The 23820-nt window shown below is 38.1% G+C and overlaps 1 protein-coding gene across 11 annotated transcripts in view; it reads right to left on the bottom strand.

The window, feature by feature from the left end:
* Nucleotides 1–23820, bottom strand: part of SCAPER (S-phase cyclin A associated protein in the ER) — a 492396-nt gene that overhangs the window by 459063 nt on the left and 9513 nt on the right. For 10 of the 11 annotated variants that reach the window (XM_023552952.2, XM_023552948.2, XM_023552950.2 and 7 more), the window contains one exon: nt 21132–21193. In XM_023552952.2, the coding sequence (XP_023408720.1) occupies nt 21132–21173 (42 nt within the window). In that variant the 5' untranslated portion in view covers nt 21174–21193. Of the gene's footprint in view, nt 1–21131; nt 21194–22235; nt 22297–23820 lie in introns of all 11 variants that reach the window. The other variant, XM_064267222.1, reaches the window with a different exon arrangement.

Below are 23820 nucleotides of genomic sequence, written 5' to 3' on the forward strand. Positions count from 1 at the left end.
ACTGATGAAGATCAAGGACTACAGCCTTCAATAAAGGTCACATCTCAACATACAGAAACCAAAATTCCTCACAACTGGACCAATAAGCAACATCAAGATAAACAGAGAAAATATTGAAGCTGCCAAAGATTTCATTTTACTTGGATCCACACAATCAACACCAATGGAAGCAGCAGTCAAGAAATCAAATGACGCATTGCACTGGGTAAATCTGCTGCAAAAGACCTCTCTAAAGCGTTAAGAAACAAAGTTGATACTTTAAGGGCTAAGGTGCGCCCGACTCAAGCCATGGTGTTTTCAATCACCCCATAGGCATGCAAAAGCTGGACAATGAATAAGGAAGACTGAAGAACTGACGCCTTTGAATTGTGATGTTGGCAAAGAATAATGAATATACCATGGACTGCCAAAAGAATGAACAAATCTGTCTTAGAAGAAGTACAACCAGAATGCTCCTTAGAAGCAAGGATGGCGAGACTACGTCTCACATACTTGGGCCGTGTTATCAGAAACGATCAGTCCCCAAAGAAGGACATCATGCTTGGTAAAGCAGAGCGTCAGTCAAACAGAGGAAGACCCTCAATGAGATGGACTGACACAGTGGCTGCAACAATGGGCTCAAGCATAACAACAGTTGTCAAGATGGCACAGGACTGGGCAGTGATTCGTTCTGTTGCACATAGGGTCACTATGAGTGGGAATCAACTTGACAGCACCTAACAACAACAACAAATGGGAGCAGTGAATAACTGCATAATGCATTCACTCAACAAATATTTTTGAAATGTCTACTATATGGCAGACACTTTATTAGAAGGACTGGAAATAAAACTGTAACCAAGACAAAGTTCCTCCCCTTACACAGTTTAAAATCCAGTAGACAAGTTAAACAAGAAAACTAATAATGAAAAAATATAAATTTCAGGCAGTGATTACGAAGAAAAAGAAAGCAGGAAAAGTGGGATAGAGCAATAAAAATTATCGAGGATGTACTCTCTGGGGAGGCAACATGCTAATAAAAAATCGAATTATGTGCAGACATCTAGGGAAAGAGCGTCCCCGGCCAAGGAACCGGAACTGCAACCCTGCCAGGCACGCTTGATGTGTCCCAGGGACAGAATGAAAGACTTTACTGCTGGAGTGGGAAAAGGAAGAGGAGCATCCAGGGACCAGTGGATGCAACACCTAGGAGGTCACATTAAGAACTTGAGATTTTATTGATATGGGTAGTCAGTGGAAGGTTTGCAGTAGGAGTGTGCCGTTTTTCTGCTTCACATTTTTTTAAAAATCACTTGAGCTGCTGTGCAGAGATAGTAGTGCTACAAAAGCGCAAGCAGAAAGACAAATTATTCAGTTAATACAACAGTCTAGGCAAGAGATGACAGTGGCTTTGACGGTGGTAGTAACAAGAGGAATGGCAAAAAGCCAACTGGGAGCTAGGCAGATAGACAGGTTTGTAGATAAGAAAGATACTATTTTTTATTTTGAAATAAATTCAAAATTACAGAAGAGTTACAAATTAGTACCAAGAATACTCAAAATATCCTTAAACGTATTTTCTAAAACATTTGAGAATAAAGTGCTGTCATGATACTCACTGCCCCTAGTTTAGTACGTAAAACTCTATGGGGCAGTTCTGCTCTGTCCTATAGGGTTGCTATGAGTTAGAATTAACCCGACGGCAAGGGTTTGGTTTTGGTTTTGGTTATATTAAAGGATACTGTTATATAACTAACTACACTACAACTATGAAAATGAGGACATTATCACTGATTTAAAAAAAAAAAAACTTTTACCTAAATTACAGCAATTATTTAAATTTCACCAAATGTCCCACTAATGTCTTTGGTAGTATAAGATAAATTAACAAAAGATATCAGCCCAAGTCTACCAGAAGCTCTACAAATCCTAAGCAGGACAAATCCCAAAGCACACACACACATAACTAAGCATATCATAGAAACACTGATGAAAACCTGAAACAAAGCTAAAATCTTGAGAGCATTCAGAAGGGGAAAATCTCCTTACCTTCAAAGAAGAAACAGTAAGATGGACAGCTCTATACCATCCCTGAAGTGATAAAGTAATTTATAATAAACTCTAATAAATCAATAACTTATTAGTACTTATTCAGTAGAAGAGTAGGGTCAAAAGCCTGACTGCAGTGGGCTCAACAGAGAATGATGAAGTGAGAAAGAAGAGGCTGTAAGTATAAAACATTTTGGGGGTTTTCCCATGACAGAGAACAGAGAAAAGGAGAAGCTGGAAATGAGTTGAGAGGGTTAAGATGAATGATAGCATGTCATATTTTTATCCTGATGGGAGTGATTCAATAGAAAGAGAAATTTTATTATGTAGTAAAAAGAGGGAATAACCATAGCAGCTAAATACATGAGTGACAGGGATTGGGTTTCCGTACACAAACGATGAGTAAACCAATCAACTAGCCCAAACTATTGGGAAAACAAAGACTGCTATCTTCTACTCTAATACCCCGTACTGAGAGGCTAACCCAAATTTTCCTCTCCAGAACTTTGTTTTTACATCTACAGCATAACACACCTACGCCCACATTCCTTCACTCCTCTGACCTTATCCTGGATATCCACATGGCATCTGCTTACCTGAGTCATTAAGCTTTCACTGGAACTCATTTTATCTGTGCACTCTCCCAGGTCCATCCTGTACCCTCCAGATTTGAAAAAGTCTTGAATTATCTCTTCTCTGTGTACTCCCACACTTTCCAAACTGTAACACCGTGAAACCTTCTTTAGCTTAACATTATCTCCCAAGATTATAAATCAATTCTAATTTATGCTGGCATTTATCATTTAGCTAAGCATTGTTTTAACCAAGAAGTATCAACCTTTCTCTCTATTGCAGGCCAGATGGACAAGTTTAAATACATAGCCTACTTTCAGCTCTTTATCAGATAATTCCCTTATACAACTTGTATTTTAAAATCTTACAGGTATACATATAGTTATACATCACATCATAAAATTCACTATCTCATAAATTATATCCTAATTCAAGAAGCACCATGTAGTAATGAGTTTCCAGAAATTAAAATGGATTACCAAGTGATAGCATATCATAGTCATGCTAGACCAGAAAACTGCAAACGTAGTATTCTTTTCTTCTATAAACATTTCAGTCCTACCATAAATTTTACCAAGCTAGTTCTTTTGTACTTAGCACACACATACACACATGCACACACACATTCCAAATTTTTTCATATACAAATACATTATAACTACTCACCTAACTACAACATCTGACTAAAAACCATTTCCAATTCAAAGCACGGATGCTTTTCTGTAATACGCTAAAGGAACTTCTTTCAGTAAAAACCCGTAATTCTAATCATTTTTAATAATCCAATTCTAATTTTTAAAAAAATACCAGTGGTAACTTATGCACAATAATTTTAAACATCGTCATCTAAGTATCAGGGTTCAAAATGTAATAAATGAGTCTGAGATACTACATTCCATTATAAATGTCTATCTCCAACAGCATTTTTACCTAGGTTCTTGTCTTCCAGTAGACTTAAAATATATATATATATATATTTTTTCATTCAAAGTCACAGTGTGCCACCTAGTGCTGTATGGAGATTTTACAGGAGCTTATTCAAATACTAAACGTTTCAGTAAAGGACATGAACATCCGTCTTGAATGAAAAGTTTTTATATCTGACTCTTTGCAGCATATAAATCTAAGAAAGCAAGTGTTCAGAATGTTCGCCAAATTATCTATGTATTTCTGAGACTTGTTCCTAGATTGGGAAAAGAAACTCTTCTCTCTCTCCTAGGTTAAAAAAATCTAAATAGCTTCTACTTTTACCTTTGCTCATAATCTTGAAATACTTACAAGCATCAATTATTAAATATTTATATCTGCACCTCCACAGCACTTCCCACTTTACACAAGCTCTTCAAAATTCATCCAAACTAAGTTTCCACAAAATGGAATTCTCGTATCTTATTTAAAATGGGTTTTCAGTTCTCTGAATAATTCAATAAAGAATGTTTCTCTTCGGTTCCCACTATTACAGACCTTGATAGTATGAAGGAGAAATTAATAGTGAACACCAAGAATACATAAAAATTCTAAGAATGGTAGTCCTCACATATATTTTTACAAATCATGAAACTTACATGAGAAGCCATGTAACCGGTATAATTTCCCTAACATCACAGAACAATGGGCTAGAAGCCTGTTCAGTAAGGTATGATAGCTGTCAGTTCTTACTGATATTTCACACGTTTCTAAAAGTAAAGCCCTAGTTGATCTGATGCTGTCTGTACTATTACTACAAGGTGGAGAGAGCAGGGATAAAACTTCTATCTTGTATGAGTTAATATATTTTGGGGTCTCTGTTATAGGTAGAAGAGCCCTTGTAGCGCAGTGATTAAACGTTCAGCTGCTAACCAAAAGGTGGGTGGTTCAAACCCACCAGCCACTCCAAGGGAGAGAGATGTGGCAGTCTGCCTCCATAAAGATTTACAGCCTTGGAAACCCTATGGGGCAGTACTACTCTGTCCTATAGGGTCATTATGAGTCAGAATCGACTCACTGGCAATGGATTTGCGTTTTTTAGATTAGCCCACAATCTAAATAATATATCGAGCCTTAAATTTGCTAAATATAATTTGAAACCACAAACTCACTACCACCCTGTTTTAAGTCATTACTATCTCAAGCCTAAATCACTGTAAGAGCCTCCTGTGACAGAGGCTATCATACGTTCACCAAAACCACTTGCTTTTCCTCCTAGTACAAAGCTAGATATTTCCTAGACTCTCCTGTAGATAGATGGTCACGTGGCTGAGTTCTACACAACAAAATATAGGCAAAAAATTCAGATGACATGATCTTACAATGTATAGAAATCTCAGATTCCACAAGAAAGCTAACAGAGCTAAGAAATAAATTCAGCACAGAATACAAGATCAACAAACAAAAATCATGTGGGCTTCTATACACAAGCAATGCACAATTTGGGGAAAAAAATAAAAAAGAATTCCATTTATAATAATATTGAAAAGAATAAAATACCCAATATACCAGGAGGATATAACCATATTAAGTATTTATGCACCCAATGACAGGGCTGCAAGATACATAAAACAAACTCTAACAGCACTGAAAAGTGAGATAGACAGCACCATGATTATAATAGGAGACTTCAACCCATCACTTTCGGTGAAGGACAGAACATCCAGAAAGAAGTTCACGAAAGACACAGAAGATCTAAATGCCACAATCAACCAACCTGCCCTCACAGACATATACAGAACACCCCACCCAACAGCAGCCAAGTATATTTTCTTTTCCAATGCGCATGGAACATTCTCTAGAATAGACCAAATACTAGGTCATAAAGCAAGTCTTAGCAGAATCCAAACACTGAAATATTACAAAGCATCTTCTCTGACCATAAGGCCATAGAAGTAAAAATCAATAACAGAAAAAGCAGGGAAAAGAAATCAAACACTTGGAAACTGAATAATACCCTGCTCAAAAACGACTAGGTTATAGATGACATTAAGGAAAAGAGAATTCATAGAATCCAAAGAGAATGAAAACACTTCCTATCAGAACCTTTGGGACACAGCAAAAGCTGTGCTCAGAGGTCAATTTATATCAATAAATGCACACATACAAAAAGAAGAAAGGGCCAAAATCAAAGAATGATCCCTACAACTTGAACAAATAGAGAGGAACAAAAGAAAACCTCAGGCACCAGAAGAAAGCAAATCATAAAAATTAGAGCAGAATTAAATGAAATAGAAAACAGAAAAAAACAATTGAAAGAGTTAACAAGACCAAAAGCTGATTCTTTAAAAAAGTTAACCAAATGGATAAACCACTGGCCAAACTGACAAAAGAAAAACAGGAGAGGAAGCAAATAACCTGAATGAGAAATGAGATGGGCGATATTACAACAGACCCAACTGAAATTAAAAGAATCATATCAGATTACTATGAAAAATTGCACTCTAACAAATCTGAAAACCTAGAAGAAATGGATGAATTTCTAGAAACATACTACCTACCTACCTAACACAAACAGAGGTAGAACAACTGAATAAACCCATAACAAAAGAAGAGATTGAAAAGGTAATCAAAAAACTCCCAAGAAAAAAAAAAGCCCTGGCCTGGACAGGCTCACTGCAAAGTACTACCAAACATTCAGAGAAGAGTTAACACCACTACTACTGAAGGTATTTCAGCATAGAAAAGGATGGAATACTACCGAATTCATTCTATGAAGTCACCATATCCCTGATGCCAAAACCAGATAAAGACACAACAAAAAAAGAAAATTACAGACATATATCCCTCATGAACTTAGATGAAAAAATCCTCAACAAAATTCTAGCCAAGAGAGTTCAACAATATATCAAAAAAATAATTCACCATGACCAAGTGGCATTCATACCAGGTATGCAGGGATGGTTCAACATTAGAAAAACAATTAATGTAATCCATCATATAAATAAAACAAAAGACAAGATCTTATCAATTGATGTAGAAAAGGCATTTGACACAAGTTCAACACCCATTCATAATAAAAACTCTCAGCAAAATAGGAATAGAAGGCAAATTCCTCAACATAATAAGGAGTATTGAGTAGGAATCGACTGGACGGCACTGGGTTTGGTTTCTTTGGTTATACAAAGCCAACAGCCAACATCATCCTAAATGGCAGAGTGAAAGCATTTCCCTTGAGATCAAGAACCACACAACGATGCCCTTTATCACCACGCTTATTCAATACTGTGCTGGAGAGGTCCTAGCCAGAGCAATTAGGCTAGATAAAGAAATAAAGGGCATCCAGACTGGTAAGGAAGAAGTAAAAGTATCTCTATTTGCAGATGACATAATCTTATACACAGAAAACCCTAAAGAATCCTCAAGAAAACTACTGAAACTAATAGAAGAGTTCAGCAGAGCATCAGTATATAAGATAAACATACAAAAACCAGTTGGATTCCTCTACACCACCAAAAGAACATCAAAGAGGAAATCACCAAATCAATACCATTTACAGTAGCCACCAAGAAGATTAAATACTTAGGAATGAATTTTACCAGAGACGTGAAGGACCTATACAAAGAAAACTGCGAGAAACCAAAAGAGGCCTACGTAAGTAGAAAAACATAACTTGCTCATGCATAGGAAGACTTAACACTGTAAAAATGTCTACTCTACCAAAAACCATCTACAGTTACAATGCAATTCCAATCCAAATTCCAACATTTTTTAATGAGATGGAGAAACAAATCACCAACTTCATATGGAACAGAAAGAGGCCCCAGATAAGTAAAGCATTACTGAAAAAGAAGAACAAAGTGGGAGGCCTCACTCTACCTGATTTCGGAACCTATTGAACTGCCTGGTACTGGTACAACAACAGATACATACACTGATGGAACAGAACTGAGAATCCAGACATAAATCCATCCACGTATGAGTCGCTGATATTTGACAAAGGCGCAAAGTCAGTTAAATAGGGAAAAGACAGTCTCTTTAACAAACAGTGCTGGCATACCTGGATATCCATCTGCAAAAAAATGAAATAAGACCTTACACCATATACAAAAACTAACTCAAAATGGATCAAAGGCCTAAACAGAAACTCTAAAATGATAAAGGTCACGGAAGAAAAAATAGGCACAATGCTAGGAGCCCTAATACATGGCATAAACAGTATATAAAACATTACTAACAATGCAGAAGAAAAACTAGGTGACTGGGAGCTCCTAAAAATCAAACACCTATGCTCACCAAAAGAGTAAAAGATTACCTACAGACTAGGAAAAAGTTTTTAGCTATGACATTTCTGATCAGCGCCTGATCTCTAAAATCCACATGATACTGCAAAAACTCAACTACAAAAAGACAAATAACCCAATTAAAAAATGGGCAAAAGATATGAAGAGACATTTCACCAAAGAAGACACTCAGCTAGCTAACAGATACATGAGGAAATGCTCACGATCATTAGCCATTGGAGAAATGCAAATCAAAACTACAATGAGATTCCATCTCACTCCAATAAGGCTAGCATTAATCCAAAAAACATAATAAATGTTGGAGAGGTTGTGGAGAGACTGGAACACTTTGACACTGCTGCTGGGAACGTAGAACGGTACAACCACTTTGGAAATCAATTTGGCGCTTCCTTAAAAGGCTAGAAATAGAACTACCAGGCGATCCAGTAATCCCACTCCCTGGAATATATCCCAGAGAAATAAGAGCCTTTAAACGAACAGCTATATGCACACGCATGTTCATTGCAGCACTGTTTACAATAGCAAAAAGATGGAAGCAACCAAGGTGCCCATCCACCAATGAATGGATAAATTATGGTATATTCACACAATGGAATACTACACATCGATGAAGAACAATGATGAATCCATGACACATTTCATAACATGGAGGAATCTGGAAGGCATTATGCTGAGTGAAATTAGTCAGTTGCAAAAGGACATATATTGTATGAGACCACTATTACAAGAACTCAAGTAATAGTTTAAACAAAAGAAGAAAATAGTCTTTGATGGTTATGAGAGGGCGGAGGGAAGGAGGGAGAGGGGCTTTCACTAATTAGATAGTAAATAGGAACTATTTTAGGTGAAGGGAAAGGCAACACACAATACAGAGGTCAGCACAACTAGACTAAACCAAAAGTAAAGAAGTCTCCTGAACAAACTGAACACTTCAAAGGCCAGCATAGCAGGGGTGGGGGCTTGGGGACCATGGTTTCAGCGGACATCTAAGTCACTTGGCATAATAAAATCAATGAAGATAACGTTCTGCATCCCACTTTGGAGAGTGGCGTCTAGGGTCTTAAACACTAGCAAGCAGCCATCTAAGATGCATCAATTGGTCTCAACCCACCTGGAGCTAAGGAGAATGAAGAACGCCAAAGACACAAGGTAATTATAAGTCCAGGAGACAGAAAGGGCCACATAAATCAAAGACTACATCATCCTGAGACCAGAAGAACTAGATGGTGCCTGGCTACAACCGATGCCTACTCTGACAGAGAACTCAACAGAGAACCCCTGAGGGAGCAGGAGAGCAGTGGGATGCAGACCCCAAATTCTCATAAAAAGACCAGACTTAATGGTCTGACTGAGGCTGCAAGGACCCCGGAGGTCATGGTTCCCAGACCTTCTGTTAGCCCAAGACAGAAACCATTCCCAAAGCCAACTCTTCATACAGGGATTGGACTGGACTGGACTATGGCATAGAAAATGCTACTGTTGAAGAGTGAGCTTCTTGGATCAAGTAGATGCATGAGGCTACGTGGGTAGTTCCTTTCTGGAGAGGAGATGAGAGGGCAGAGGGGGTCAGAAGCTGGCCAAATGGACACGAAAATAGAGACTGTGCAGTCTCATTAGAGGGAGAGCTATTAGGAGTATATACCAAGGTGTATTGGAAATCCTGGTGGCGTAGTAGTTAAGTGCTACGGCTGCTAACCAAGAGGTCAGCAGTTCAAATCTGCCAGGTGCTGCTTGGAAACTCTATGGGGCAGTTCTACTCTGTCCCATAGGGTCACTATGAGTCAGAATTGACTCCACAGCAGTGGGTTTTGGTGAGTACCAAGGTGTATATAAATATCTTTATGAGAGACTGACTTGATTTGTAAACTTTCATTTAAAGCACAATAAAAATTAAAAAATAAATAAGTAAATAAAATACGTAGGAATAAATTTAACCAGGGAAGTGAAAGAGCTGTACACTAAAAACTACAAAACATTTCTAAAAAAAAGAAAAGAAAACCTAAATAAATGGAAAGCCATCTGTATACAAGGGCTAGAAGACAATATTTTTAAGATGGCAATACTACCCAAAACTATCCAAAGAATCAACACAATTCTCATTAAAATTCCAACATACTTATGTGGAAAAATGGAAAAGCCAATGCTCAAATTTTTATGGAACTACAAGGTCCTCCAAAAGGCGAAAACAATTGTGAAAAACAAGAACAAAGCAGGAGCACTCAGATGTCTCAATTTCAAAATGTACTATAAAGCTACAATTAAAAAAAAAAAAAAACTGTGGTATTGGTATAAGAATACACATATGGGACAACGGAATAGGATTTAGAATCCAGAAATAAACCCATACATCTATGGCCAGTTGATTTTTGACAAGCATGTCAAATCCATTCAGTGGAGAAAGAATAACCTTTTCAATAAACAACTGGTACCACTGGATCTCCACAAACAAAAGAATGAAGTTGGAACCCATACCTTATGCCATATATAAAAATCAACTCAAAATGGATCAAAGACCTAAATATAAGAACTAAAACCATAAAACTCCAAGGAAAAAACATAGGAGTGATACTTCTGGACCTAGTTTTTGACAATAGATTCTTAAATATGACATCAAAAGCATGAACAACAAAAGAAATTAAAAGATAAAAGTTATCAGACTCAATTAAATATCTAAATACATAGTTTGAAAGAGACACTCCTTAAAACTACAAGGAAGGGAGCTGCTTTGGGAAACAATTTAGTGGTTCCTCAAAAAGTTAAACATAAAGTTACCATATGACCCAACAGTTTAATTCCTAGCTATATACCCAAAAGAACTGAAAACAAGTATTCAAACAAATACTTGTACACATGAATGCTCACAGAAGTACTATTCACAATAGCCAAAGTGGGAACTGGCCCAAATATCACTGACCAGATAAATGGGTAAACAAGATGTGCTACATCCATATCAAACCAAAACCATTGCCATCAAGTTGATTCTGACTCATAACAACCGTACAGGACAGAGCAGAACTGCCCCATAGTTTCCAAGGAGTGCCTAGTGGATTCAAACTGCTGACCTTTTGGATACCAGCCATAGAACTTAACCACAACACCACCAGGGTTTCCTATGTCCATACAATGGAATATTATTCAGCCATAGAAGGGAATGAAATACTAATGCATGATGCAGCATAGACAAACTTTAAAAATAAGACATGGAGTGAAAAAAGCCACACACAAAGCATCCACTTGTGTGATTCCATTTACATGAAATATGAAGAACAGGTGAATCAACAGAGACAGCAAGCAGATTAAGGCTGAGGGGAAGAGGGAATGAAGAGTGACTACTTAATGGGTACAGGGACTCCTTTTGGGATAATGAAAAGTTTTGGAACTAGACAGAGGTGATGGCTACATGACATCTGAATGTACTAAGTGCCATCAAATTGTACAATTTAAAATGGTTAATTGTATGCTATGTGAATTTCACCTCAATAAAAATATATCAATACAAAAAAATAAAAGGATAGGGAAAAAAATGGAGCAGGCAAACAACCAAAAGAATATGGAGTAGCTATACCAACATCAAACTAAGTAGTCCTTAAGAAACACTGCTAGAGATATGGATATTTCATAGTGATAAAAGGCTCAACAACCAGGAAAATATAATAATTCTATGTATGTATGCATCTCATAGCATATCAAGCAAAAAACTGACAGACCTACAAGGAGAAATAAAGAACAATCAAAATCACTGTGAAAAACTTTAACAAGCTCTTTCAGAAGCTGGCAGAATAAGTTACCCAAAAAAAAAAAAAAGTAACAGCATAGAAGATTTGAACAACATAGTTAATAAGTTTAATATAACCGAAAAGCTCAGCACTCAACAATGGCAGAATACATATTCTTTCCAAATGCACACAGAATTTTCCAAAACTGTCAATTATACTAAATTTCAAAGTATAGGAAGCACAAAGAGAGCTACCCAGAATAATCCTCATAGGTTTGGATATTAAGCAACGCATTTTTAAATAACCATAGATCAAAGAAGTTATAATGGAAATTAGAAAATCTTTTAAACGTATGATAATAAAAATATCACATATTAATACTTTCAGGATATGGCTAAAGCCATGTGTAAGGGGAAATGAATAACCTTAAATAACATATTAGAAAGAAAACAGGCTGAAAAGCAATAGTCTAAGTCTCTATTTCAAAAGGCTACAAAGAGAGTGGCATATTAAATCCAAAGAAAGAAGAAAAGCAATAATAAACACGGGGAAAAAAAATCAATAAAATACAAGACAAATGTATGATAGGGAAAAATCAATAAAACCAAAGGTTGGTTATTTGTATACACTAAGAAAACTTATTTGTTTACATATTTTGGACATGTTATCCCAAGGGACCAGTTCCTGGAGAAAGACATGATGGCTGGTATAGTAGGTCAGCGAAAAAAAGGAAGACCCTCAACAAGAGGGCTGCAGCAATGGGCTCAAAAGTAATTATTGTGAGAGTGGTGCAGGGCCAGGTAGTGTTTCATTCTGTTGTACATAGGGTAACTATGATTTGGAACCAACTCAACAGCACCTAACAACAACAACAATAAAATTTATAAACCCATTGATGATAAAAGGAACCTGGGTGGCAAAATCAGCTAAGCATTCAACTACTAACCAAAAGGTTGGCAGCTTGAACCTACCCAGAGGCTCCTTGGGAGAAAGCCCTGACCATCTGCTTCCAAAAGGTCACAGTCTTGAAAACCCTATAGAGTGCAATACTGCTCTCCACATATGTGGTCACCATGTGTTAGAATCCACACAATGGCAAATGATTTGGCTGATGGCAAGAAAAAAAGAGACAGGTAAAAATAACTAATATGGGGGAGGCAAGGGGAGGAAACAGATATTACTACAGATTCTAGAATCTACAGACATTAAAAAGTTAAAGGACTATTATAAATAATGTTATTTATCAATGAATTTTCAAATTTAGATGAAACAAATTCCTTGAAAAACACAACTTAGCAAATCTTGACATATAAAGAAACCAAAAACTAAGTATCTATTAAAAAAAAATGAAACCCAAAGAAGAAAATCCAGACCCAATGAGCTTCATTAGTGAATTCTCCTAACTAAGAATGCAAACTACATTTAATTCTTCCAGGAAATAAAAAAGGTTGAATGTCGACCAACTCTTTTTGGTACTCTGTGTATTCCTTGCATCTTTCTTTGATGCTTCCTGTGTTATTCAATTTTTTGCCCATACAATCTTTCAGTAATGCAACTCGAGGCTTGAATTTTCTCTTCAGTTTTAGCTTGAGAAATATTCATCATGTCCTTCCTTTTGGTTTTCCTAACTCCAGGTCTTTTGCACATTTCATAATACTTCACCTTGTGTTCCCAAGCCACCCTCTTGAAATTTCTGTTCATTCTTTTACTTCATTTCTTCTGTTCAGCTACTCTGCACTAAGAGCAAGCATCAGAGTCTCTTCTGACACCCATTTTGGTCTTTTTTCTTTTATCCTGTCTTTTTAATGACCCATGAGATAGAAGAACTGAAGCACTTGAATTGTGGTGTTGGTGAAGAATAATGAAAATACCACTGACTGTGAGAAAAACAAACAAACCAGTCTTAGAAAAAATACAACCAGAATGATTCCTGGAGCAAGGATGGCAAGATGTTGGCTCACTACTAGAAAAGGACATCATGTCTGGTAAAGTAGAGGGTCCGCAAAAACAAGGGAAATCCTCAAAGAGATGGACTAATACTATAGCCAGAACAATGAACTAGTAATCACATGAAGAAGGACCAGGCAACATTTTGCTCTATTATACAGAAGGTCACCCTGAGTTGGATCCAACTTGAGAGAATAAACAAGAAGGAACACATCGCAGCTCATTTTATGAGGCCTGAATAAACCTAAAAAGGATAATACAAGAAAGTTACAGTTCAATCTCTTTCAAGAATAAAAATGTGAAAATCCTATCTACTTATTGTATGTATATATTTGCAAATCAAATCCAGAAATAAACAGGATACAAACCACAATTAACAATACACAAACACCAGAAGATAAGCTAGATAAATGGAATCTTCTACAAATTAAACATTTCTGCTTATCAAAAAACTCCACCAAAAAATAAAGAGAATTTACAGACTGGGAAAAAATTTTTGCCTATGACACATCCAACAAAGGTCTTATCTTTAAAACCTATAGGAAAATCCAACACCTTTACAATAAATGGAAACCCTGGTGGCATAGTGGTTAAATGCTACAGCTGCTAGTCAAAGGGTCGGCAATTCGAATCCACCAGGCACTCCTTAGAAACTCTTCGGGTCAGTTCTACTCTGTCCTCTAGGGTCACTATGAGTCGGAATCGACTCAACAGCACTGGGTTTGGTTTTTTTTTTTTTTTTTTGGTTACAATAAACAGACAAATAATCCAATTAAAAAATGAGCAAAGGACATCAGACATGGAAGGGACTGGACAATGGGTTGGAGAGAGATGCTGATGATGAGTGAGCTACTTGTATCAGGTGGGCACTTCAGACTGTGTTGACATCTCCTGTTTGGAAGGGAGATAGGAGGGTAGAGAGGGTTAGAAACTGGCAAAATTGTCACGAAAGGATAGACTGGAAGGGCTGACTCATTAGGGGGAGAGTAAGTGGGAGTATGCAGTAAGGTGTATATAAGCTTATATGTGACAGACTGACTTGATTTGTAAACGTTCACTTAAAGCTCAATAAAAATTATTTAAAAAAAAAAAATGAGCAAAGGATATGAACAGACACTTCACCAAGGAAGACATACAGGTGGCTAACAGAGACGTAAGGAAATACTCTCAATCACTACCCATTAGAGAAATGCAAATCAAAACTACAATGAGATACTATCTCACCCCAGTGTTACTGGGGCTGATCAAAAAAAACAGAAAACAACAAATGTTACAGAGGAAACAGGGAGACTGAAAGTCTTATGCACTACTGGTGGGAATATAAAATGGTACAACCATTATGGAAAACGATATGGCTCCTCCTTAAAAAGCCAGAAATAGCATACGATCCAGCAACCCCACTACTAGGAATATATCCTAGAGGAATAAGAGCTGTCACACGAAAAGACATAGGCACATCCATGTTCATTACAGCAAAAAGATGAAAACAACCTAAGTGCCCATCGACAGAAGAATGAATAAACAAATTATGGTACATACACACGATGGAATACTAAGCAATGATAAAAAACAATGATGAACCTGTGAAACATCTCACAACACGGACGCATCTGGAGGACATTATGCTGACTGAAGTAAGTCAATCACAAAAGGGAAAATACTGTATGAGACCACTACTTTAAAAAACCCAAGAAAAGGTTTACATAGAGAAAAAAACAATCTTTGATGGTTATGAGGGAGGAGAGATGTAGGGAAGGGAAATCACTACCTAGATAGTAGACAAGTGTTAACTTTGGTGAAGACAAACACAACACACAGTATAGGGGAAGTCAGCACAATTTGACTAAATCAAAGTCATAGAAGCTTCCTAGACACAACCAAACACCTTGAGGGACTGAGTTACTGGGGCTGAGGGCTGGAGATTGTGGTCTCAGGGGACATCTAGGTTAACTAGCATTACAGAGTTCACTAAAAAAATGTTCTACATCCACTTATACACTGCTGCTGGGAATGTAAAATGGTACAACCACTTTGGAAATAGATTTGGCGCTTCCTTAAAAAGCTAGAAATAGAACTACCATACGACCCAGCAATCCCACTCCTTGGAATATATCCTAGAGAAATAAGAGCCTTTACACGAACAGATATATGCATACCCATGTTTACTGCAGCACTGTTTACAATAGCAAAAAGATGGAAGCAACCAAGGTGCCCATCAACCGATGAATGGATAAATAAATTATGGTATATTCACACAATGGAATATTACGGATTGATAAAGAACAGTGAGGAATCTGTGAAACATTTCACAATATGGAGAAACCTGGAAGGCATTATGCTGAGTGAAATTAGTCAGTTGCAAAAGGTCAAATATTGTATAAGACCACTATTATAAGATCTTGAGAAATAGTTTAAACTGAGAAGAACACATTCTTTTGTGGTTACGAGGGGCGGGGTGGGAGAGGGGTATTTATTAATTAGATAGTAGACAAGAACTACTTTAGGTGAAGGGAAGGACAACACTCAATACAGGGAAGGTCAGCACAACTGGACTACATCAAAAGCAAAGAAGTTTCCTGAATAAACTGAATGCTTCGAAGGTCAGCAAAGCTGGGGCAAGGGTTTGGGGACCATGGTTTCAGCGGACATCTAAGTCAATTGTCAAAATAAAATCTATTAAGAAAACATTCTGCATCCCACTTTGAAGTGTGGCGTCTGGAGTCTTAAACACTGGGAAGCGGCCATCTAAGATGCATCAATGAGTCTCAACCCACCTGGATCAAAGGAGAATGAAGAACACCAAGCACACAAGGTAATTATGAGCCCAAGAGACAGAAAGGGCCACATTAACTAGAGACTACGTCATCCTGAGACCAGAAGAACTAGATGGTGCCTGGCCACAACCGATGACTGATCTGACAGGGAACACAACAGAGAACCCCTGAAGGAACAGAACAGTGGGATGCAGGCCCCAAATTCTCATAAAAAGACCAGACTTAATGGTCTGACTGAGACTAGAAGGATCCCGGCGGTCATGGTCCCCAAACCTTCCATAGGCCCAGGACAGGAACCATTCCCAAAGGCAACTCGTCAGACATGGATTGGACTAGACAATGTGGAGAGAGATGCTGATGAGGAGTGAGTTACTTGCATCAGGTGGACACTTGAGACTATGTTGGTATCTCCTGTCTGGGGGGGAGATGGGAAAATAGAGTGGGTTAAAAAAAGCTGGCAAAACGGTCACGAAAAGAGACTGGAAGGAGGGAGCGGGCTGTCTCATTAGAGGGAGAGTAATTGGGAGTATCCAGTAAGGCGCATATAAGTTTATATGTGAGAGATTGACTTGACTTGTAAACTTTCACTTAAAGCACAATAAAAATTATTTTTTAAAAAAATGTTCTACATCCTACTTTGGTGAGTAGTGTCTGGGATCTTAAAAGCTTGTGAGAGGCCATCTAAGATAACGTCGATTGGTCCCATTACGTTCAGAGCAAAGGAGAATGAAGAAAACCAAAGACACAAGGGAAAGACTGGTCCAAAGAACTAATGGCCCATGTGAACCGCAGCATCCACCAGCCTGAGACCAGAAGAACTAGACAGTGCCCAGCTACTACCCCGACCACTCTGACAGGGACCATAACAGGGGGTCTTAGGCAGAGTAGGAGAAAAATGTAGAACAAAATTCAAATTCACAAAAAAAGACCAGACTTACTGGTCTGACAGAGACTCAAGGAATCCCCAAGAATATGGCCCCCAGACACCCTGCCAACTCAGAACTGAAGCCACTCCCAAATTCCACCTTTCAGCGAAAGATTAGACTGACCTATGAAACAAACAATATAACACATGTGAGGAACTGCCTCTTAGTTTGATCAAGTGTACAAGACCAAACAGGCAACACCTGCCCAAAAGCAAAGACAAGAAGGTAGGAAGGGAGAGAAAAACTAGACTAATGGACACAGAGAACCCAGGGTGGAAAGGGAAAGGCGGAGAGTGCTAACACATTGCAGGAATTGCAATGAATGTCACAAAACAATTTGTGTATGAAATTTTTGAATGAAAAACTGATTTGCTCTAAACTTTTACCTAAAACACAATTAAAAAAAAAAAAAGACACCCTCAGGAAAACAAAAACAAAATCTATGAGCAAAAGACCATCACTGTAGGAAATTCTATGGATATAGCAGACAGAAGGAAAATGATCTTAAATGACAGATATGAAAAATCATAAACTGAGGATGGGTGCGGAGTGTGGGAAGGATGGGATAGGGAAGAAATACATGAGTAGATGCACTGCTGCCCTAATATCCCAATGAGAAGGGCCCCTGCCATGGGCCTCACACTTCAGAAAGTCCCACCTACCAAAAAGAGCAAATCCTAAAGATAATAGGTACCTGAGTCAAAGTGCAGAGGACCTGAAGTACTTACTGATAAAGATGAAAGACTTCAGCCTTCAGTATGGATTGCGCCTCAACATAAAGAAAACAAAAATACTCACAACTGGACCAATAAACAGCATCATGATAAATGAAGAAAATATTGAAGCTGTCAGGGATTTCATTTTACTTGGATCCACAGCCAACGCTCATGGAAGCGGCAGTCAAGAAATCAAACGACACACTGCATTGGGCAAATCTGCTGCAAAAGACTTCTTTAAAGTGTTAAAAAGCAAAGATGTCACTTTAAGGACTAAGGTGCACCTGACCCAAGCCATGGTGTTTTCAACTGCCTCATGTGCATGCGAAAGCTGGACAATGAATAAGGAAGACTGAAGAAGAACTGATGCCTTTCGATTATGGTGTTGGTGAGGACTATTGAATATACCATGGACCACTAAAAAAGTGAATAATTCTATCTTTGAAGAAGTACAACCAGAATGCTCCTTAGAAGCAAGGATGGCGAGACTATGTCTCATATACCTTGGACATGTTATCAGGAGGGATCAGTCCCTGGAGAAGGACATCATGCTTGGTAAATTAGAGGGTCAGTGAAAAAGAGGAAGACCCTTGTTGAGATGGATTTACACAGTGGCTGTAACAATGGGCTCAAGCGTAACAACAATCATGAGGATGGTGAAGGTCCAGGCAGCAGTTCATTCTGTTTTACACAGGGTTTTACCATGAGTTGAAACTGACTCAACAGCACGTAACACCAACAAAAACTGGGTGAACACGAATTAAGAGAGGGATTCACAAACTGAACTGGGTCCTCTCAGGCCAAACAATGGGGAGAGAAGAGTGCAAATCACAGTTTCTGTCTTGGAAACCAGAGTTAAGAGCTGCTTTTGTTTAAGACTGCCCACCCCAAATCACTCTAACCAGGTGTTTAGGCACATTGGATTCCCCTACATAACTGCATTCCCTCCTTCCCCTCTGTTTAAGGGGTAATTCAGAAAAATACTTAGAACTACCTGAAAATCTTGAGTTAGAAAAAGTGAAGTGTGCAGGAGCGGAATCTGCCTGCCCAGGCTCTCTGGGAAGTTTGACCAAATCAGTCCCCATCCCAGACTCAAAACACAGCGCTGCCCCAGCTTCCACCCTGCTTGCCTCCAGAGACCACAGCTCCTTTAAGAGCTGGATGGCCCGTAGGTACAAAAATAGACAAGGTTGTTGGCATGGATTGAGTTATAACTTTTTAATATTACGGCATAAAAGAAACTGGCTTCTACTTGTACTCTTGCCCTTGGTCCACAAAGGTTAGCTTGAGTAGTGGCAACAATTCCTGGGTGCTCAAGTTGAATAGTTCATTCACGGCTCTTCACTCTCTTGTTGAGCTTTATAACAAATGTGTTCCATAGAGTCTCTTGTATGTAACAAATATTACATTAAAAAAGACAATAAATGAAAATTTCTACAACTTAACAACAAAAAGACAAATAACTAAATCATAAAAAGAATAGATATTTCACCAAAGAGGACGTGCAATGGCCACCAAACACGTAAGAAGATGCTCAGCATCCTTAGCCCTCAGAGAAGATGCAAATCAAAATCACAATGTGATAACATTTCACTCCCACTAGGATAGCTAAGACACAAAAAAAAAAACAGAACACAAATGTCAGCAAGGATGTAGGGAAATTGCCACGAGTCAGAACCAACTCAACAGCACCTAACGACAACCTACTGTTGGTGGGAATGCAAAATAGTACAGCCGTTGTGGAAAACAGTGTAGCGGTTCCTCAAAAAACTAAAAATAGAACTACCATATGACCCAGCAATTCCACTCACAGGTATACACCCAAAAGACTTGAAATGAGAGACTGCAACAGAGACTTATACACCAGTGTTCACTGCAGCATTATTCACAATAGCCAAAAGATGGAAACAACCTAAATGCCCGACAACAGATAAACAAAATGTGGTACATACATACAACGGAATACTTCTCAGCCAACAGGAGAAAAATGAAGTCTTTATACATGCTACAACATGGATGGAGCTGAAAGACATTATGCTGAGTGAAATAAGTCAATCGTAAAAGGACAAATATTGTATGACCTCACTTATACGAAAAGATAAGAAAAGGCAAATATATAGAGAATAAAGTTTAGTAGTGGTTATCAGGGCCAGGAGAAAGGGGTGGTTAATGGTGTTGGAAACATCGTGCTGATTAAGGGTAGAGGTGCACAGGCAATTATTGTAATTGCTGACAATAAGTTGCACACCTGTAAAAAGTTGAATTGGCAAAAGCTATATCATAGATGTATTTACAAAGATAACAAAAATAAAGAGTAGCTGCTGAGGCTGCTTATCTACAACCAAAAAGCTTTTGGGACTTGGTTTCTGGGTTTGGAGGTTTAGGGTCATGGTCACATGGGAAATCCCAGTTAACTGGCCTAATAATGTTTTTAGTGCTTCTTTTCTATCTCCGAGTTCAGTGCGTAGTGCCTGGGGTCTTAAAAGTTTACAAGCAGCCATCTAAGGCACAACAATTAGTCTCTATTCACGTGGTGCAACAGTGCAAGAAGGAGCTTCAGGAATAGGAGGAGGATATGGAATGTGTGGCTAATTGCCTCCATGAACAACTGCCTCCTTTGCCATGAGATCAGAAGAATTGGATGGTGCCCGGCTACCATTACTGAACATCTTGATCAAAGACTCTAAAGAAGAATTCCAATCAAAAGAAGAAAACTGGAGAACAGAATTTCAAATTCTTATAGAATCCAGACTTCCTGAAGCAATGCAGTTTGGCTGAACACCTGAAACTACTGCCCTGAGATAATCCTCAAACCTTAAACCAAAAATATCCCCTGAAGTCTTCTTAAAACCAAAAAATAGTTTTGCTTCACTAGTAAAGAAGTTCTACCTTAAGCATTACACTCTTTTAAGAACTTTCTATATGGGATCAAATTGACAACAGCAACTCAAAACATTAAGTAGGAACCTTAGGGGGCAGTGAATTTATGTTAATGGAGGAAGAACAACTAAGGAAAGGGGGGTGAGAATGGTTGTACAACTCGAAGAATGTAATCAATGTCACTAATGGCACATGTAGAAACGGTTGAATTGGTACATGTTTTGCTGTGTATATTCCCAACAGCAACTAAATAAATCAAAAATTTAAAAAAGATAATAAATTAAAATAAGTATAAGAAAGGGAGGAAAGGATGCAGACCAAAAAAACTAAGGTTAGTGTTCAAAGTGGATGGATCACTTACCATCATTCTACAATCCTGTGTCAAGGAGCTCTTTTGCCACATGAACCCATGGGGTGTGACTCCTATAGAAAAAAATATATTTGATAAATAATTAACACCATTATGAAATCATATTTACTCATAAAAATACACAAATCTCATCCCTACAAGTTCTTCACTACATTATAAACACCAAAAAAAATGAAATTATTCCTTTATATTGCCCGTTTGATGTAATAGTTTGTTTTATATACCTCTTGCTAAACAATACCTCAATGCTCTCCAAAAAAATAAAATGGAGGAGAAACAGTGCTAATTATTCATGGCAAAAAAATCTAAAGCTACATGAAAAGTTCAGCATATCCTAACCCAGAGGCTTCCAATTTTTTTTACTATAACCCATAAAGACACAGACACGCACACACACACATTTTATATCTTGACCAAGTTCATAGTATCTGTTTAAATGAAACAAGTTTCATGAAATAATATTTATCCCTACTGTGTTTAACGTACTGTGATATTTCTTTAAGTGCTGTTCTCACTGAATTGATTTATGACGCATTAAGTCTCAACTCAGTACGAAAAACACTGTCTAGCCTTTCCTTAAGAACTTGAATAAACTGATATTTCATTAGAATATCTTAGGTACCAATTTACCTAAGGTTCTGCATAGAACAGATCTTACTTTTAGGAAATCTATTTAATATAGCCAAATCTTTACTCAAAGATATCCAAAGCAGAGAAAACTAGATAGAACACAAAGGCACAGGGAAACTGCTAAAAAGAATGGCCTTGCCCTGTAAGAAGAGCCAATGAACACAGAAAAGAAAGCAGTTAACTGGAACTAAACTCTCTTCTGGAATGAGACCTTAGGTCATTTATCCTCTGTCAAGTGAATCTGTGATGCTCAAATGTCACTTTCTCGGTGAGGCCTTCCCAAGCACCTTATTCAAAATTGCAGCCTATCAATCCTCACTCCCGCTACCAGCACTCCCTAGCTGTCTTCTCCTCTAGAACACATATCGCCTTCTATTATATTTTTTATTTCCTTGGAATAATATCTGTCTCCACCAACAACAAGGTAAACTCCATAAGAGCAGGGATTTTTGTTGGTTTTATTACCTCTGTAGCCCCAAAAGGATGTCAGAAGAGACTTCAAAACTTGCTCTCGAACACAGAGTAGCTAAAGGGAACGGAAGACATGATGAAAAGAGCTAAACAAAAGATTTCGAAGGGTGGCTCAAAAATACAAAATAAAGTTTTTTAATAAAATGTGTGAAGAACTGCAGTTAGAAAAATAAAAGAAAACACACTTAGCATTTTTTCAAGCTGAAAGAACTGAAGAAAAATTCAAGCCTCGAATTACAATTCTGAAAGATTCTACGGACAAAATATTGAACAACACAGGATACATCAGAAGAAGATGGAAGAACATGCAGAGTCCCTGAGCCAAAAAGAACTTGTCGACATTCAACCATTTCAAGAGGTAGCGTATGATCAAGAACCAATGATACTAAAGGAAGAAGTCTAAGGTGCACTGAAGGCAGTGCCAAAAAACAAGGCTCCAGGAATTGACAGAATACCAACTGAGATGTTTCAACAAACAGATGCAACACTGTAAGCACTCGTCCACGTCAAGGAATTTGGAAGACATGTTATGAAGAACCACAGCATCAGGATCGGAGGGAGATTCACTAACAACCTGCATTATGCAGATGACACAACCTTGCTTGCTGAAAGTGAAGAGGACTTGAAGCACTTACTAATGAAGACCAAAGACCAAGGCCTTCAGTATGGATTGCACCTTAACATAAAGAAAACAAAAATCCTCACAACTGGACCAATGTGCAACATCATGATAAACAGAGAAAATACTGAAGTTGTCAAAGATTTCATTTTACTTGGATCCACAATCAATGCCCATGGAAGCAGCAGTCAAGAAATCAAGCAATGCATTACATTGAGCAAATCTGCCATAAAAGCCCTCTTTAAAGGGTTAAGAAGCAAAGACGCCACTTTGAGGACTAAGGTACACCTGACCCAAGCCATATTTTCAATCGCCTCATATGCATACAAAAGCTGGACAATGAATAAGGAAGACCAGAGAAGAACTGACGCCTTTGAACTATGGAAATGGCAAAAAATATTGAACATTCCATGAGCTGCCAGAAGAACGAACAAATCTGTCTTGGAAGTACAGCCAGAATGCTCCTTAGAAGCAAGGATGGCGAAACTTTGTCTCACGTACTTTGGACATGTTATCAGGAGGGATCAGTCCCTGGAGACAGACATCATGCTTGGTAAAGTGGGTGGTCAACCAAACATAGGAAGACGGTCAGTGAGGTGGACTGACACAGTGGTAGCAACAATGGGCTCGAGCATAACAATGACTGTGAGGATGGTACAGGACCGGGCAGTGTTTCATTCTGTTGTACACAGTGTTGCTACTTGTCGGAACTGATTCGACGGGACCTAACAACAAGAAATCCTTATGGAAGCAGAATGCCACATTTTTCTCCTGTGGAGCAGCTGATAGGTTCAAATTGCTGACCTTCTGGTTAGCAGCCAAGGCTTTATCTACCGCACCATGAGGGCCCCTGTGCTGAATAAGCATTAATTCAATATTTATTTACTGATGAGTACAACCCTTACTAAAGAACTTTTGCTCATCTTGTTCCTTTCCTTCTACTTGTACATATTCAATGCT

This window comes from Loxodonta africana, chromosome 13 (assembly GCF_030014295.1).
Source record: "Loxodonta africana isolate mLoxAfr1 chromosome 13, mLoxAfr1.hap2, whole genome shotgun sequence".
Lineage (NCBI taxonomy): Eukaryota > Metazoa > Chordata > Mammalia > Proboscidea > Elephantidae > Loxodonta > Loxodonta africana.